This window comes from Cornus florida, unplaced genomic scaffold (assembly GCF_030987335.1).
Source record: "Cornus florida cultivar Cherokee Brave unplaced genomic scaffold, ASM3098733v1 CherokeeBrave_3.0.0_Hap2_Chr06, whole genome shotgun sequence".
Lineage (NCBI taxonomy): Eukaryota > Viridiplantae > Streptophyta > Magnoliopsida > Cornales > Cornaceae > Cornus > Cornus florida.
In genome coordinates, this window is record NW_026775576.1 from 41997798 (window position 1) to 42017834 (window position 20037).

The 20037-nt window shown below is 37.4% G+C and overlaps 1 protein-coding gene across 7 annotated transcripts in view; it reads right to left on the bottom strand.

Annotated features, from left to right (window-relative positions):
• LOC132311369 (DNA polymerase I A, chloroplastic/mitochondrial-like) overlaps window positions 1-19688 on the bottom strand; it is a 49191-nt gene extending 29503 nt beyond the window's left edge. For 2 of the 7 annotated variants that reach the window (XM_059809268.1, XM_059809269.1), the window contains exons 1-11: window positions 17959-18012; window positions 16049-16844; window positions 15681-15872; window positions 14873-15528; window positions 12473-12938; window positions 10147-10242; window positions 9254-9346; window positions 8973-9167; window positions 7311-7403; window positions 6995-7207; window positions 6830-6919 (exon numbers count right to left, since the gene is read on the bottom strand). In XM_059809268.1, coding sequence (XP_059665251.1) covers window positions 6830-6919; window positions 6995-7207; window positions 7311-7403; window positions 8973-9167; window positions 9254-9346; window positions 10147-10242; window positions 12473-12938; window positions 14873-15528; window positions 15681-15872; window positions 16049-16844; window positions 17959-17984 — 2916 coding nt within the window. In that variant the 5' untranslated portion in view covers window positions 17985-18012. The other 5 variants (XM_059809266.1, XM_059809264.1, XM_059809265.1 and 2 more) reach the window with 5 other exon arrangements.
• Between the last annotated feature and the right edge of the window lie 349 nt (window positions 19689-20037).

The window sequence follows — 20037 nt, forward strand, 5'->3', positions numbered from 1 at the left end:
TACATAGTATCAGAGCGGATCGAAATTGTGAGTGTGGGAAATTGCAGTTGTATCGTTCTTGTATAGATCTGTTCAGAGCTCGTGACGGTGGTGAAGTTGTTGCCGTTTTGGTTGTCAATGAGCTCACCGCCTTCTCTCATCGTCGCTGCTCGTTGCTTGGTCTCAGATCTGAAGCCCAGTTGGTTGCTCGTGTTGCTGCCGTTTTGGTTATCAACGAACTCACCGCCTTCTCTCGTCGTCACTGCTCGTTGCTTGGTCACCGGCGGCTGTCGCAAGTTGTGTCACTACTTGTTGATTCCATTGCCGCCGCCGCTGCATGCTTGCTGGAGAACTGAGATTTTGTAAAGAAGAATGGTGTTTGGATACAGGGTTCTCGCTATCCCAATCCAGGTTAACATAAACCAGATTTGTTCCAACCCGATTTAAGGTCCGGCCCGTTTGACCCACTTTAAGGTCCAGACCGTTTGACCCGCTTTAAGGTCCGGCCCGTTTGACCCACTTTAAGGTCCTGCCCGTTCGACCCGATTTACTGACCGGGTCTGTTCTACTCTGAGTCTTCTTCTGTTCCTGGTTCAACTCTGTTCTGGCCTTCTCGGGTGCAACAGTTTCTTTGATTCTTTGGTACAGATTTGGCATCTTAACTTAGCGCAAATAAGTTTTTTTCACATATTCATATATCCATGTCGGACGATTCAAATGTTGCTTCTGGGTCTACTGGAGTTAAATATTTTGCAACACATGTTGATCCTGTCGGGCTACAAATTACATCTATGAAATTAAGCAATTCCAATTACTTACTACGGGCTCAAGCAGTAAAGATCTCTTTAGGTGCCTAACAAAAGCTGAAGTTTATTACAACTGATCCTCCATCAAAAACATCAGCAACATATGAGGATTAGGAAACTTATAACTATATGGTTATGTCCTGGTTGTGGAACAGTATGGAACCTTCCATTGCATCCACTTTGATGTTTGTCAACACTGCAAAGGCAATCTGGGATGCAGTTAAAGAAACTTACTCTATGGACACGAATGTTTCTCGCATATATTCATCGTATGAAAAGATATTCCATTCTCGTCAATCTGACTTCTCTGGTCAAGGCCTCGATGGGTATTACAGTACTTTCAAAAGCCTGTTAGATGAGTTGAATCAGTACCATCCCTTGACTACTGATCCTGACGTTCTCAAGCGACAACGTGAGGAATTTTCTGTTTCCATTTTTCTTGCTGGTTTGCACCCGAGCCTTCATAATATTCGGGATCAGATCCTTGCTGGTGATAGAGGACTCCCATCTTTGGGTAACATTTATTCCCGCTTACTTCGGGTTTCAGAACAATCACATGTGATGCCCACTGGAGTGAAAGAAAATTCAGCTATGATGATTCCTTCTATTTTTTCACAATCCTCTAGAGGTCGTGATACTCCTAATGGCAACAGAGGGTATGGTGGAAATTCGGGTGATACTCTTAGTGGCAACAGAGGGTATGGCGGAAATTCGGGTAGTTCTCGTGGCAGCCAATGTCGGGGTACTAACCATTTTGTTGAGAACTGTTGGACTCTTCATGGGAAACCAGCATGGGCAAATCAAGCAATGTCTTCCTCTGACCTTGCGGCGTCTCATCACTCTCTTGGTCAGACTTCTGTACTACCATCACCTGTATCTACTAGTGACACCGTGACACTATCATTATCACGAGTTGAGTTCAGTGCATTGGTCAACCGGACACATCCCAACTCTACTGATGTGGTTAATTTTGCGCAATCAGGTAATATTGCATGTTTGTCCGATTTACAGACTTCAGCATCCCTTTGGGTTATTAACTCTGGGGCTTCTACCCATCTCACAGGTGATGCCTCTCTATTTTCTAATTTTCAGAAGTCTAGTTCCTCATCTTTTGTTACTCTGGCTGATGGTAGAACATGTTCCATTATTGGCCAGGGAACAATTAAATTAACCCTATCCATTTCTTTATCCTCTGTGCAATTAGTTCCAAATTTTCCCTTTAATTTATTATCTGTAAGTAAATTGACTCAAGCACTGAATTATTTTGTCACATTTTATCCTTCATTTTGTGTCTTTCAAGACCTCAACACGAAACAGACGATTGGTGGGGGCAGTAACAGAAATGGCCTATACTATTTGGATTGCAAACCTTCCACTGTTGCTTTACATTCCCAGATGTCTGTGTACCAGTGGCATTATCGGTTAGGTCATCCCTCGTTGCGGTATTTGAAGTCTGCTTTGCCTCTCCTTGTTTAAATTGTGAGTCTTATCAGTTGGGTAAGCACCATAGAGTGCCTTTCCCTCCTCGTATCGTTAATCGTCGATCTTCTTTATTTGAATTAGTGTATACAGACATTTGGGGTCCTGCTCGTCACACTAGTCACTCAGGTTTTTCTTATTTTGTTACCTTTGTTGATGATTATTCAAGGATGACTTGGTTGTTTTTAATGAAAGACCGCTTTGAACTTTTTTCCATATTTCAAATATTTTTAAAAGAAATTGAGGTCCAATTTGGGTGTGTTATACGCACTTTACAATCTGATAATGCTATGGAATATGTCAAAGGTACTATTTCTAGTTTTTACGACTCTCATGATATTTTGCATCAAACTTCTTGTTCTTATACTTCTCAACAAAATGGCGTAGCCGAACGGAAAAATAGGCATTTAATTGAAACAGTTCGGACATTGATTACATATGCATCTTCCAAAAGCATTTTGGGGCGATGCTGTTTTAACTGCTTGTTATTTAATTAATCGTATGCCATCTTCCGTTCTTAATTGGAAATGTCCTTATTCCTTTGTTTTTCCTACTCGATCGTTATTTGCATTGCCACCTCGTGTTTTTGGGTGTATGTGTTTTGCTCACATATTACGCCCTGGCGATGATAAATTGTCTCCTCGTGCCATTAAGTGTGTCTTTATTGGACACTCTCGGACTCAAAAAGGTTATAAATGTTGGGATCTTAGCACTCGTAATACTTTTGTGTGCATGAACGTTACCTTTTTTGAGGATACTCCTTATTTTTCTTCACATAGTTCGTCTTTAGATACCGAGCTGCTACTTCCGTTGCCTGTTGTGTCACATTCATTACCCTGTGACCCACCACAACCACCTCATGTGCCACTTCAAGTGTGTAGTCGTCCCCCCCCCCCCCCCCCCCCCACACACACACACACACACACACTGTCTACTTCCATTGAGGCTCCTCCTGTTATTGATGATCTTCCTATTGCATTACGTAAGGGTATTCACTGCTGTGTCACTCCACACCCCATATCTAACTTTGTTTCCTATAAAAAGGTATCACCCTCATTTTCTTTTCTTTTTTATCCCTGTTATCTGCTACTGCTATTCCGAAAACTGTGCAGGATGCTCTATCTGATATAGCTTAGCGCAAAGCCATGATAGATGAAATGGATGCTCTTCATCATAATGGGACATGGGACCTTGTTCCCTTACTCTGGTTCCTAAACGGTTGGTTGTAAGTGGGTCTACACTATCAAATATCTCCATGATGGATCTGTTGAGCGATTGAAGGCTCGCCTTGTTGCAAAGGGATACACACAAACCTATGGCATTGATTATGATGAGACTTTTTCCCTTGTTGCGAAGATTTCTTCTATCCGAATCCTTATTTCCATTGCCGCCAATTGTAATTGGCCGTTGTTTCAATTAGATGTGAAAAATGCTTTCTTACATGGTGACTTACATGAAGAGGTTTACATGGAGCAACCACCTGGATTTGTTGCTCAAGACGAGTCTCGTTATGCTATATGTCGTCTTAAAAAGGCCTTGTACGGATTGAAACAATCTCCAAAGGCTTGGTTTGGAAAATTTTCCGAGGTGGTACTTTCCTTTGGCCTTAACAGATGCCAAACAGATCATTCGGTATTTCACCAACATACTAAAATTGGCTTTGTATTTCTTGTGGTATATGTAGATGATAATGTTATAACAGGTGATAATTCTGACGGCATTGCAAAGTTAAAATTGTTCATACAGAATCGGTTTCACACAAAGGATCTAGGCAAACTCAAATATTTCTTGGGAATTGAGGTTGCTAGATCTAAAGAAGGTATAAATCTATCTCAAAGAAAATATGTGTTGGACTTGTTAAAAGAAACAGGTATGTTAGGTACTCGCCCTGCTGATGCTCCTATGGACCCAAATATAAAATTATTACCTGATGAGGGTGATTTATTTGACGATCATGGCAGATATCGACGTCTAGTTGGGAAATTAATTTATCTCACTATCACCTGACCTGACATTTCATATGCAGTTAGTGCTGTAAGTCAGTTCATGAGTGCTCCTAGAGTACCACATTGGAATGCTGTTCTTCGAATTATTCTATATCTCAAACAAGCTCCAGGTTTTGGATTACTATATAAACCTAATGGTCATCTTAATGTGACAGGTTTCACATATGCTGACTAGGCTGGTTCTCCCTCAGATAGGAAATCTACTACAGGCTATTGTACATTTGTTGGTGGAAATCTTATTACATGGAAAAGTAAAAAGCAAACAGTTGTAGCACGGTCTAGCGCTAAAGCAGAGTACAGGGCGATGGCCCATACCTCTAGTGAGTTAACGTGGATACAACATTTTCTTAAAGAACTTAGGTTAATAGTCAAGACTCCTATTCCACTATTTTATGATAACCAAGCAGCTATTCACAACGCATCCAATCCGGTGTTTCATGAAAGAACCAAGCACATTGAAGTTGATTGTCACTCACTCGAGAGAAAATATTGAGTGGAAACATTTCTACTTTATTCGTGAAGTCTGAAGATCAATTAGTTGATATGTTTACTAAGGCTCTTGGTCATAATCAGTTAAAAACGATTTGTTCCAAGCTGAGATTATATGATATATATTCTCCAGCTTGAGAGTGAGTGTTAAAACACTTATATGTATATATGTATTTATGTTGGGGTCCTATTGTAATTAGATATAGGATTTGTGGCCATTATGTAAATAGACCTTTCTTGTATTGTATATAAACCCCTTTTATGTTTTAGGGTGAAAGTAAGATATGTGAAATGTGGGCTGCGCCTCAAACTCTCGTCTAAGCTCTCTCTCTCTCTCTCTGTATCTCTATTCTCTTTCTATACAAATCTCCATTTTTACACCTGCAATAGGGGAAAAACTACCATCGGCAATGCTAATTTTTTCATTCCCAGAACAAGGTGAATAAGTATCAAAAAGGTGAGAAAGAGATGTCATATGATCAGACGCCCCGGAGTCAATAATCCATGGTGCAAAGTCTAGGCTACAGGATAAAGCATTAGGATTTCTACCTGTTTCAGCAAGGAAACCACTAGGAGTACCTAGTGAAGAATTGGACTTTAGCAATTTAAGAAGATGATCCATCTGCTCCTTGGAGAAGGGACCTGTTTCGGCTTCATTTGCCGAAGGGAATGAACAATTAGATCTGTCGCCCGGCTTGCTGCTTTTCCAGTTTGCTGGCTTTCCATGGATTTTCCAGCAGGTTTCTCGGATATGACGTGGCCTATTGCAGAAATCACACCACACCCGAAGCCTCTCATCCTGCCTTCTTTGATTGGTGGCAAATACCTTGTTCGCACTTGCATCGGATGCAACCAAGGCTGAGTTCTCGACAGGTGCAGCAGCTCCCTTTTCTTCGAGCATGACATTTCTGCGGCTTTCTTCACATCTAACTTCAGTGAAGACTTCACCAATTGAGGGCAAAGGCTGTTGACCAATTATTCTCCCCCTAACTTCGTCGAATTCAACGTTTAGACCTGCAAGAAACTTGTAAATTCGATTATTCTCCACCATCCTTTTGTTATGATCACAATCTTCTGGCGATTTCCACTCGTAGTCATTGAACAGGTCAAAATCTTGCCATGGCCGCTTCAAAGAATTGAAATACTTGGTGATGTTGTCCTCTCCTTGTCGGATTTTACCAAGTTTTAGTGTCAACTCAAAGATTTGGGACTGATTTCCTAGATCAGAATACATCTGATTAATATTGTCCCAAAGTTCCTTGGCTGTCGGATAGCACATGTAATTGCAGCTGATATCTTCCTCCATGGAATTTACGAGCCAAATCATGACCATGGAATTTTCCGCATCCCAGGTTGAATATGCCGAGTCTTCTTTTTTTGGTGCCTTCTTATCTCCTGTCAGATAACCAATCTTTCCCTGTCCACGGATGTACAACCTGACAGACTGAGACCAACGCAAGAAGTTATCACCATTCAATCGAATATTGGTGATTTGGACAGAGTGTGAATCAGAGTTGCAAGCATGGATTGCAGGAGTTTTTGATGGGGCAGTGGAGGAAGTGGAATCAGATGAAATTTCTGACATGGTGAAGGACTGCTGGAAGAAGAAAAAAAAGTGTCTGTAAGAGTCAGAGATTAAGTCCCTGCTCTGAAAAAAAAAAAAAAATCTGTAAGAGTCAGAGATTAAGTCCCTGCTCTGATACCATGTAAAATATATTGTATTGAATAAATTACAATGAATGATACAAAAGGTATACATAGGCAAAACCTAATGGGTTAGGTGAAATTAGGCAAGGTGTGAACAAAAGCTTGGTGTGCTTCTAGAAAGCATGCTACTAGAAGGTGACAATATTGAATATACAATGCTGAATCTAACATTCAACTATCTAGAAGTCAGCTTTACTATTTTATAGTTGACAGCAATAACCTTTTTCAACAAGTACCATCATGTAATTTGTAACTCGAAGCAAGGTGATTGTCAGACATATGAGAGTGTCTGCAAATAATCATTTTTTCCATTTTTTTCCTTTCCGGAGGGAGGAGTGAAGAGTAGGAGCGCATAAACTTAACCTGTAAAAGCAGCCTCCATCCAAGCTCCTTCAAAAGATCATTCTTTGATATTTCTAACATGGCACACATGACAACATCAGCAGCACTACCCTGTTGCAATTGTCTAATCAGAACTTGATATGTGTGTGTGTGTGTGAGAGAGAGAGGGCATTGGGAGAGGAGAACCTGTACTGGAGTATTGATGGCAGCTCGTTCAATGTGACCTCTTAGAGAGGGAGTTGCATTATACATTGAAGGGAACCGGCAGGCTCGTCCTAGTAATGTATGAACACATTTCTGTTTTTGGGCTTCCTTTATACGTATTTCCTTCCAGCGCCGCACTTCTTGTCTTTCACTGTACCAGAGAGAGATTATTTCGTGTGCTTCATTTTCAGAAACCTGAGAATAAAAATGGTAAGCATCATGCCTCAATGGATTAGATTATTTCAGTTGGAACAACAGGAGTTACTCATTGTTCCAGGTTTTATAATGCAAAGGGTACCTTCCAATCACGGGCAAGCCCTGCTGGAGTTATTCCGGATGCAATATAAAAGTTGAGCATCTTTGCTTTCATTCTTTCAGAAGCAAAAGAATCCTGAAGAAAAATATCTTTTTTATATCAATAAACCAACAAGAAGAAAAGTGATCATCATTGCATTGATAGATAAAGGTAACCTTTAAAAGAAAAGGCAATATTATCCTTTAAAATCCATTATGTTCTCAACTGCAGAAACAATGAAGTTACACTACTATTTCTAAGTTCGCTAACAACCCATGAACAAGCCATGGAAAACGATTCACCACACTATCTGATTAAATAATAAGATAAATAGTAAATAAATCCACTTTCATCATTAATTAAAGGCATCCATGTCAAATTGTTGTCCTATTTGAGTTTCTCGCAATAAAGGTAAAAATCCTATAACTAATCAGTTATTTATTCATTTCAATAAAATATATGGCAGCTCTCTGTGCAAACAATTGCTAACGATAGAGACCTGTAATTCTTTTCAGTGCAGAAGGTTCATGCATGGCATATAACATCATCGAAAAATTTCAATGCCCCATAACATCATCGAAGAATCCCAAGGACCCAGAATTTTCTCCTCTCAAAGACAATAGTAATAATGCAGCCTGTATTTAATATTTTTCTGGAGGCAGTTTTAACTTAACAGAGTAATTCCATAACGCAAGAGCAATGAAAAATTTTCTACTTGAAATTGAAACTTCTTCAGTTTTATCCGTGAGGAACCGTGTCTTGCAGTACTTGGTCCATTTTCATCAATCAACTAAATAGTGCATGATGCCCAAGTTTGGTCCAGCTATTGATTCTAGGATGAGGAGGACGACAGACCCACTCACAATCTACCAAAGCACAAGTACCTTGATTTGTGAGATGGCACTGATATTTAGCTGGTCATGGCCATACCGTGTTGCTTTCCTCATATTCCAATAGAACCTTCTTTTCCAGAGCAAGACTCCCCAGGGAAGGTTAAATAATTCCAAGTAGGCAGATCAAGAAAGGGATAAAAAACCAGCTTTCATTTACTCGGCTTAATGCTAGAGAGCCAACCTTGTCCCACTTCAACTTGGCAAAAAGCCCTCTTAATCGAATTGCCAAATGCCAATATTGATCTGTGTTGTTTAGCTGGTCATGGCCGTGATGTGTCGTATTCATTGGAACCCTTTTTTTCCCCAGAGCAAGACTTCACAGGAAAGGTAGTGTTTAAACAGTTCCAAGTAGGCGGGTCAAGCAAGGGATTAAAAAAACCAGCTTTCACTTACTCAACTTAATACTAGAGAGCCAACCCTGTCCCATTTCAAATTGGCAAAAAGTCCTCCTAATCAAATTGCCAAATGCCAATACCAATCTGCCTTGCCTTGTCATGCTTAAGCTACTATTGGCGCACTTCATACAATTGTGGATGGAAGAAATTCCATCCTACTAATTGCAAGTCTTTACATCTCACCCATCTCCACCACCCTACTCCCTCCAAGCCAAAAAACAAAAACAAAAAAATGAACCACCAAAAAAAGTAAAAAGATGAAGCGAGAGCAAAAGGCAATCAAGATAAATATCCAAGTAAAGTGTTGATACCATAAGATTGCTATTTCTGGAAACATAAATTCCACCAAAATATAAGAGAAAGATTTCACTATTCACCTTTAATAGAGGAAAAGGAGGTTTATCTTCACCAGGTTGAGGATGCCACTCAAGAAGCACACACTTCTGTTCAATGGCTTCACGAACGTGGGGATACATATTCATTGCAGTCCTTGAATGAAAATCTCTACCAGCTTTGAAGGCATCCAACATACTCTTACAGTTGGCAAGATGTGCAATAATCCTAAGTTCCAGCTAATTACGATAAAAATACAAAATCATAAGGAGATGATTAGGTTTATAAAATCATTATGGATAGAAAAATTGTTTTAGTCCCTTACTTGTCCATAATCAGCAACAATAAGGGAGTTCCCAGGTGCAGCAATAAATGCCCGGCGAATCTTATAACGGTCTTTCTCTAATGCAGGCTGATTCTGATGTACATAAAACAATAACATTAACCTACCTAAACATTTGTAGAGATCACAGTGGAGAGTGTATTTAAATATATATATATATATATATTCTGTAGCGTTGTCTCCTTAGGTGAACATTCAAAGTATGGCATCTGCAAGTCATAAACAACAGTCTGACCCTCAAGTGTACCAGTACCGAGGACCCCATGTGAATATTTTGCTAAGGATATGTATCTTTGACATGGAAAAGCTGGAATGTAGATTCCCATAGGATAATTCCAGATAAAGCAGCATGTAACTGGAGAACTCAGAACAATATACTTTCCTGAAATGTAAGATGTTCTCAATACCGTTTGATCATCCTTTTTGAGTCAACACTAATCTCTATAGACACAAACATCCCTGGAAACCGCGTGCACCGGATAAGTCTGTGGGAGTCAAACTTAAGACATCTAGTTCCTGAGCTATTGCCTCGGTCAGCTCGACTTACCTAGCTTGTTCTTAGTAGCTCTGTAATACATTATAGGCTATCCTTGGCATATTGATTACCATTGAAGAAGGGAAAAAATAAAAGGTTGAAAAAAAAATTAGAAAAACAAGAAGTGCAAAGAAAAAGAACATTATAGCCACTCTCATTTATCAAAAAAAAAAATATATATATATATATATATATATATATTATAACCAAACAATAACCATTTATTTTATCATATTTGCAACCTCCGTGCAGTATGTTAAAGAATAAAACATCTTAGGATGAATATTGAGGTCATATCACGTTTAATAGTAGATGAAAGCAAAACAGATAAATCATAAACCTCAAAATTTGGTCTCCTAGCTGACAATCGCCCAGTTTCTGTGTTGATATTCAGTGAACAATGTACGCGCCCATTCTTGCCTGACACATGACTGCCCTGCGTTAGAAAGAAACAAATATAATCATAAAAAATCTGATAAATTCGAGGGTAAAAGTAGTAAAATAAAACAACTATTAGCTAAGCACAGAGAAAACATTAGCAGACATCCCCCTGGGAAGGGGAAGAGACTTCTGTCATGCACACATGTAGGTTGGATGAGTCCTAGTCAAATCTCACTTGTATTATTTCAACTAACAAGTTTACTTTACATCAAAACATTCATACGCATCACTACATGAGAGTCGTATACACTTGCCCCCAGGGGTGGGGGTTTGGATTGATGAATCAGCTCAAACAAAAAGAGACACATTCAATACCATTAAAAGATCCTAATTTAGCCTTAAAACCATCAAAATCCAATACTCATAGCTGGATGATTATATTATAATATATATATGTATTTTTAACGCAATGCAACCTTCATTTATTTACTGGATAAAAAATAAATAAAAATAAAAAAGAGAGTGGCTATAAAAGAGATACCTTTTAAACAAATAGTAACTCATCAAAAAGAAAAACCATAACTCACATAATTATGCAATCAGAACAAAAAAATATATGTAGAAGATATTTAAATATTAAAACAAATATTAGAAGTGGACACAACAACAAACCAAAAGTCTTTTTCTATAAAACAGTAAGGTAAATTTATCCAGAAATACGAATCCACAATTCACAAATATGTACCAGTTTCTCCACGCATATGTGTGAATGATGCAACAACCATTGCACCTCCAAAAAGATTTTTTTTTAAAAAAGGCACTAGCTTTTGTGCAATAACATGTACAATTAGTGAGGAAAAATAAAGATACTGTGTTTCAATACAATAGAATGCGGACAACAGGGCAAGTAAAGGGATTTGATTGTAAAGATAGATATGATATTGAGATGACAACAACTTGTTATCCATCTTTCTGAAGCTCAATAATTTTACTTCTTTTTCTACCCATTTTAAAGCTTGTATGAGCAAGGAGGTGAAGAAGCTATTTGAGCTTAGGAAGGAAACCTGAGTACAGTCCTAGTGCTAAGGCACATACTTTACCAGCCAAGCAAACTAGCATCTCTTTGAGCTCAATCATGTGACTCTGTGTCAATCAGTTGATAGGCTAATATGCTTGAATAAAAAACTACTAGTGCTGGCTTACCTCCAGTATGACGGGAGAGAGGAATTTAAGAAAAACCTAACCCTTGGTATTATAATATAAAGTTACAACTCTCAAACCCAAACCTGCATGGCACATCCTTGTCAAGCCAGCTTCTACCATTGTACCAAACAATGGCCCATAGGCGAATATCTTGTAATTAGAAATATTTCAGATAGGAATTTCAAAAGGTTATTAGTTGTAATTTATGTGCTTCCCGAAAATGATATTATGTAATGGACTTAGATAAATGATGACCAGTAATATACTCTAGATAACTAAAGTTTCCAGCTTTATATAAACGCTTTTTGCATTATTTGACATTGTCTTAAATCACCATAAAGGATCTCAAAAGAGCCTTCCTCCAACTAATTGAATTAGGTTTATATTTGCAACTGTTTCAAAATTCTGAATTCAATTTAAAGTTCTTTTTGTAATTAAAATGAATATATTTGTGCTGCATAGGAGGTGTTGCACATTGATTAAGAAAACATAAAATATGCAAGGCACCTAGAAGACCAGCAAACACTTGTATCCCCACTTCCTTTCAGTTTGTAAGTCCTTTTTATTCCTTTCCTTTGTGATCCCTCTATAAATTCAATTACTTTTTTAACCCAACAAAAATGCCTACTGGCTCACACAGTTACTGTTGGTTATTACTATCATCAACTCATGATTATTTGGTTGGACACCACAGGAGAGGAAGCTGGTTTTGTTGTGAACTGTAGAACATAGGGACAGTCCCCAACATGGTCCAATCATTTTTTTATTTTATTTTTATTTTTATTTTTTTTGTTAATGGTGACATGGTCCAATCATTTATTTCCAAAAAGAGTGGTACAATCAAACTTGTCCAGTCCAATTATTTTAACATTTTTTGAGTTAAAAAAACTTTATAAAAGCCTTACACAACACCACATATATTTTTCAGAGACCTGGAACAATAAAGGCTATTATTCCCCAAAAGTACTGAGCGAAAATACAATCCTATAGAGAATTTCAATACGTAATTATTTATGAACAAAAATTTATTCAGGGATAAGAAATTCATGAAGTGTAACAGTAAGGTATGGCGACATGGTAACCTGAAAAGGGAGGATAAAGTTGGATATCACAGATTCTATAGAGCAAACTTCAAATAAAGCAGCAATTGCATGGCAAGCCTCCTTCCCACTCTGCCCCCCTCCAAATGCAGCATAAGCCGTTCCATAAGCAGATTCTGTGTCCCCACTGGCAGCTCTTTCCTTTGACTCTGAGAGTTCACTGCTCATTTCAAGTAAGTTTCCAGCATTGTCATCTGATTGAAACTGATAAGCTTCATCCATAAAATCAAATTCTGCAGAAAACTTCCCAGCAAGGGTCTTCAAAGCAACTCCTCTGACGGTGGGCCAACCAGTTGCATTGTAAATCTCAGTTTGTATCTCAGGACCAAGGCTATGTAGTTTTATATTGAGACATTTTGCTTGAGTTTTCTCGCCTTCTTCCATCACTTTCTGGATGTTGGGAACTTTAAAATCCCTCTCAATTGGAAGCCTTTTATTACGATCCTTCCTGTAAATATAAATATGAAAGATTAAGTGATCAATATAAATATATAGAGCTTCCCTTGGTATTTTTTGCATAGGATGAGCAATGGAGGAAAGCAGCAATTGTCCAGAGATTCAATGTTGTCGATGCAATAGAACAATATGAAAGTTGACTCATTCAACAAAAATGTGCAAGGCAATAGGGGCAACTTCCATCTGTATGAGCCAAATGCATTCCTTTTAAATTAGGTATGGGCACTTAATTTTCACAGGGAACAAAGAAATCCTACAATCATGCGTGGATCTCATGCAAGAGTGAGGGGCAATTTTTTCTGATACATAGCCATAGTTCCCAGAAACTATTTTCATTTACTCAGAATAGCCATTGTGCTAAATCAGTTTAGTTTTATAGTACTGAAGCATATTAAATCCAGGACATTAAGAAAATATAAATAACCATCAGTTTCGTTGTGCAGGCAATGAAGTTATTACCTAAGCTATCCTACAAATAACTATGTTTTATATAAGTACTCGTTAGCTCCATGCACACTTCATACAGTCTTCAAATACCAATACTATGAAGAATAAACTCATCCATCAAAGATTTCCAAAAGAAGTATTTCAGCTTAGTTGGACCCAAATTCAGTAGCTCCCCAGCAATCACGAGTATTCAAAAGAAATGGCATAAGCCAGCTCCAATATGTCGACATTGAGAATATGTGAAATTCAAGGAACTAGCTCTGTAATCATTTATATCTGAAGGCAAAACATTTTTCTTTATTGATTTTCATGTTACAAAATTACTCGTGCCAGTGTAATCAAGACCTCCTGTGAAGAATGGACCCAGATACAGGTTATGTACATGATCATACAAACATAATACAAACACAGTGATACAACAGATTCTTAAAGAAAATTAGAAAAAAAGGCACGCAGACAGTGAGACTCGACAATCTCTCTATGCACATATGCATAAAAATTGGATTTGAGTATAACTTTAAAATTATAGTTATTTATGTTTTATGGATATATTATGACAAACAATCCCGTTTACAAAAATTATCAAAAAAAACTATTTTTATAAATCCATCAACTGCCATGTAATTCTGGCTTATAATACAAAAAATCACATGAAAAAGATAAAAAATTATGCTGCATGGAATTAGACACATACTTTCTAATTATATCTCAACTCTTCTTCTCTAAGAAAGTATAACTATTTGAAATCCTCATTATACTTTTCATAACAATTTCACTATGATAATTTTTTTTTTTTGATAAGTAAAAATAACATTAAAAAAGGCGTTCAAGAGGGGAACGCGTCCCAATTACAAAAGTGGAACCGGGACTAAGGCCCCAAAGAATCCAAAAAAAGTAATTAAATCATATGAAGAAGAACAAAAGCTCTTCTTCACATAATTGAAGAGAGAAAGAAGAATGTAAAGTTTGACCGTTTCCGTAGGCGACTCTTTTCCTTCGAACATGTATCATACACGTTTCAAGAGCATCCAAGAAATATTAGACAAAAGTTTGAAATTAAATTTAAAAAAAAATAAAAACTTATTTACAATATAGAAACATTTAAGAAACTGAGAAGTATCAATGTCCAATACAAATACAACTGCCTTATGGAAGTATCAATGCAACGAAAAAGACCTTAAACCATAACAGATTGGCTATTTTGTGCCATAAAGTAGAATCTGTGGTTTATTTTCCTTCTTTTTTTTATCCTTTTTTTTTTTTTTTTTTTTTTTTTTTGGGTGTGAATTGGGGGGGAAGCAGGAAAGTTTTGGAAAAAAAAATAAAAAATGGAAGCATTGATTGAATAAAAGACATGTTTACCAGAAAGTACGGACTTACAAGGAGCAAAATGGAAAAACGGGATTAAGGTGGTGAATCCAGAAAATGTAGATACTGGTCTTGTTGAGTTAGTTAGTTTAAAACATTAAAACTAGTTACCTGCTCTGAATACCGCCAAAAAAGAGCTGGCGCAACTGGTCATCACTTCTAATATTCATGTACTTAGCATCAGGACAATACTTAGATGCCCAATTGCGAAACCTATTCTCAGCAACCTGTTGCTCTGCTCTAGCTACTTTTTCAATCTCTGCGAGATAGGCTTGGTCGACCAGCATCCCCTCCTTTTCCATTTCTACTAAAAGCTCACCAAATGGGCACCAATATTTCGTGTAAAAGTCAAACATTGTTCCTTTACAAAATCCCTCGACTTTCCACTTCATATCAACTAGTTTGCTTTTCAAACTCTTATAGAGCTCTAATGTGCTTATTGAATCAAAGGCAGAATAACATATCCATGGTTTCCGCTCTTTTCTTTGAAGCTCTTCAATAGGAGGGATAGTGATAATTTTGCCCTCAGATCCATCTTTATTCACCTTTCTCCTGCCAAAGATGGTTACCATTGATACTTTACTAATCAAATTTTCATCAAGGTGGCGACCATCACCAGACATGACCCTAGGGTCACATTTAAGTGCTTCTATTCGCCTTGAAGAATCACATAATCGAGCCATATGCATTGTGTCAGCATGAAAGCCAGAAATTTTAAGCCTATAGTTCTGCAGAACATGACTGTCAAAGCTATAGTTGTGCCAAACCTACAGAAAAGGCAGGCACCTAATCATTATTCATTTTTGTCATGGTAAAAGATGTAACCTAGATCTTCATAACCGAAGCAGAAATTGAACCAATATTAACCACAGAATGATGACGTTCAAGTAATCAGTAAATCACTAAGAAAATGTTTCACCTTTTTGATGGAAGGATCTTCAAAAAATGGAGCAAATTCAGCTAAAAGACTTCTGCCACCACCATCTAGGACATCTACCCAGATACAAGACTTCCCATTGCCAAAATTTGCTGCTGGCTCAGAATAAATACTGAAGCATATTAATTCTCCATGATCAATAGGTGTTTCCCGTCTCACATCTATTTTAGCCACCTGCAAAGTATAAGCAAACGGAGAAAATAAGCTCAGAAGTAGCTCACGATCACACGTAACTGTACACATGCATGGATAAAGTAATGTGAAACAAATATATACTGCATGCCTTCTTGTTGCATAAACAACCACATAAATATACAAATGTATAGAATGTAACCTAAGAGAAGACATGCCTCTGTATCGCATGCATGGACATGATGCCTGTATTGAGTTGTAAGCATCTTGACAACTTCCTTGGCTACAGAGATATTATCAACTACAAGAACCTTATCATATATGTGAGCAAGACTCTCATGAAGATGTGATTGAGAAACACCTTGGGCTTCTTCATCAGTTATTCGCTCAAAATATATTTCATCTGCATCATCAGCAGCGGCAGTAGAATTTGCATCTGCGGCATCCCTTTGAGATAAATAAGCGGTGCTGGTTTCAAATAGTTCTGGACTTGTTTCTTTCCTTTCCTCTGAAAGTTTCTCTAACAACAAACCATTGGGATGGAAATCTTTGAGTATTGAATGTTCTGAATTTAAATCCTTTTGCCTTGCATGATTAGACTCGGAGCCACTAATATTAATGGAAGCAGGCACGCTTGAACTTCTGTATTTGTAACCGCTCCCCTCTTGCAAACCCTCACGCTTACCTTGTGCATTCTTCTTGCCATTCCCAAAATTTGTCCTTTTCTGTTTTCTTTTTATTTCACGCGGCTTGGACCATACAGCTCCACAGTTTTTCCTATCGCTGTTGAACTCTGTTGTTTCAGAAGCTGTATCCGAATCGTTGGGGCCGCATAGATGTGTTGGAACCTCTGAAACAGGGACCATGAAAGCAGATGATGTAGAAGGATTTCCTGCCTTTGGCAAAACTATAAGCTTCCAAGTATACGCACCGTATCTACGAATTTGACTGAATGACATGCTGTTATAACTTGAACCTTGTTTAAGATGAAGTGATCGACCAAACACTGTTAGACTGGAAAATGGAGATTTGCTAGTCAGGATCGTCAAAACTTTTGGCCCCAAATTTAAATCAACAATGAATGAGAAAAACATAAGAGATTGATATATAAAAAAAATTGTATTCCCTTGCAAGGTAAATATGAAAGATGGCAATACCAATTACAAGCATCTACAACATCAATAAGATAATATATAATCACAACATCCAATAATTGATCATATGAAACTCAACACAACTTTACCCCAATTACTTAGTTCTCCACTTCTCCTCTGATATTTAATTTTTTTAAATTACTTTTAATTACTTCATCCAATGTTTTTCTAGACTGTTGTTTCTGGTTTCCTGGTTTTAGGGTATGTCCTAAAACTTTTCTGTTCTTGTTTTTTTGGGTGATCCTTGTGCAGATCACTTTTCTATCTGTTCATATTGTTTCTTATCTATTGTATCAATAAAATACACCCCATTCAGGGGGAAAAAAAAAAAAAAAAAAATTTACTTCATCCAATGAATTCTCTTTTTGCATTCCTATCTTTCCACACATCCATCTCATATTTGCAGTTTATGCAGACTTATTTTATGACCTAAAGTTTCTTAGTTGCTTGTCATCGTGTCCCATGAAGTGTGATTGGTCTAACAACTCTTTCATAGAATTTACCTTTCACTTTCAGACATATACGTCGTTGGCTCACATGATATGCCAAAAACATCCTTCTAATTGACTCATTCTGCTTCAATTCCAAGTTTAGTATTATCTCCAATTCTCCCGTCTTTATAAAATCAATAATAGATGACAAATCGCTTTAATAACAATAGCTTGACAATGGTTATGTTTAAAATCTGCCCTAGTATTTAAACGTATAGCAAATTTATAGTACCTCAAGGGGCTGAAATCATCCTGGCTATATCAATTACTATCACAGCAAGCAATCTAAGCGCTATCGATGAAGTATAAGATAACTCAAAGCTGAATGTCCTACATATACCAACTTACATGATTTTATAAAAAATAATAAAAGCCTAAATCCATAGAAAACCAACAAACACCTTGCTAAACAAAGACACGTCTAATATGAATATTCACCTCTATTTTTCATGCAAAAAAGTAAGAAAATACTAACCCACATACCACATTTTAAAACACCACCAATCCATGAAATTTGATAATGTTGTGTTTGGATTACCGAATTGGTACCTTATGAACTATATTTCCTCCTAGCCAAGCCGCCGATTCCCTAGCCTTCTAAGACCCCCCCAAAGAAAAATAATAAATAAATAAATAACAAATGAGTACCATGAATAGCAAATGGGCATTGATAAATCGAATAACCCTCATAGTAAAAAGTATAAAATACCACAGAGCAAGTAAATGAGGTTAGCTTACTGATTATACAATAAAAAGCCGACTTGATAAGCTTTTGGCGGGACTGTAAATAACAGGTGTTTTTACAGAGTTTATACTTTGTCTGAGACTGGCGGTCCTGCGTAGGGAGCAGGGCAGACTCGCAGAGGGAACCCATGTAGAGAGAGAAAGATGGGAGAGGAGGGAGTTGGAAGTCTTAGGTCGAGGTTAAACCCACGAAAAACCCCAATCCCAACATTGCGGAAAAATTCACTCTCTCGCTCCTTTTCAGGACTTCGTAAAAAAAAAGGAAGAAAGAAAATAAAAGAAAATCAGTTATGAAATAAAATAAACGATAAAAAAACAAAACTGAACTACTAAAATTGCAATTAAACCCTTAAACTATACATTTTTGTTACAAATTACCTAATTCGTCAAGGCTTCGGTCACTAAAGTGACCATGTGCTGGTCACGTGACACACACTATACTTTTAATGGCCATAATGCCTTTATAAGTATGAAAAGCCACTAATGCCCCTTATATGACCACTACACCCAAAACCACTTACACCCCTGAAACCACTTATTTCAATACACACAGATATATGTGTACACACACACACATATATATAACTCACTGTTCATCGTCTTCATAAAGTGCATGTGCTTTCTGATTAAAATAATAATAGTAATACGTTTACCGAAACAGAAATCATACAATCATGAAAGCAAATGATAATGACTGATACAAAAGAAATTTCTAGGAATTGTAGGACCTTGTCGACATAAAAAAAATTATTGGTGATTTCATTATCACTTTGAGCATAGCATCAATGCATCAGCCGAGAAGTGAAAGCACATCCAACTCCAAAATCCCCAACCCTTTAGGTATAATCGCTCCGGAAATGCATCAGCGTCCTCGTCGAACAAACCCAATTGCAATTGCATAACCCGAAACAATTGGAATATTTTTTTGGAAATTGAATGCAATTACTAATTCATGATTGGGCAATTAAAATGAATATGTTTTCGTGGATCACCAAGCAAACCCAATAGTAATTGAAATTTAGTGATTGCAAAACGCCGGAGCTTGTATCATGCGATCGCTAAAGAAAAGAGTAAGACTTTGAACCACCATCAAACAACCCCACAAACCCACTGCCACCATCATCACCACTTAAATTCAAACATTTCTCGTCAAACCCAATAGTTCCCCACAAACCCGCCCACTGCCACCATCCCACTTTTACCGCCACCTTCACCACCACCTCAACGTGAACCAATCCAACGTGTTTTGGAAGCTCAAATAATTCATAAGGAGACGTATGAGATTGCTGTGTTGAAGACAAGTTCATACCATTTCAATTTGAGAATTTTGTGATATTGGGTGAGGGTTCAACTGTGTTTGAGATGATTTAGGGATTAGAGCATTTGGCTGTAAAAGAGTTACTAATAAAGAGTTTAAAACTTTGTTGCAAGAGAGATGTTAGGGTTTTAAGAAATTGCAGACCTCTATAACTTTGATGGCATCTCCTTGCTTGGGTCGTTAGTGTGATGGAGGGGATAACTGACATACCTTATCATAATAGGTGTGTTGTCAGCTTATCATTGGTTCTTCATATTTCTCTTTCCACCTCATTAAGTCAAGCTTCATTTACCTCAAACTGTGTCCTTTTAATAAGGGTATAATAGTCTTTTGATTTTTTCAGTACCGGAATGTTTGCTAGTGGACTAAATTGCAACAAATATATAGTTTAGGGGAGTTTCTTGTAGTTCAAGGGGTTTTTTTTGCAATACCCCAATAGTTTAGGAGATTTTTTTTTGCATTTTACCCTAAAATAAAATAAAAGAAAAGAAAGTGTAAGA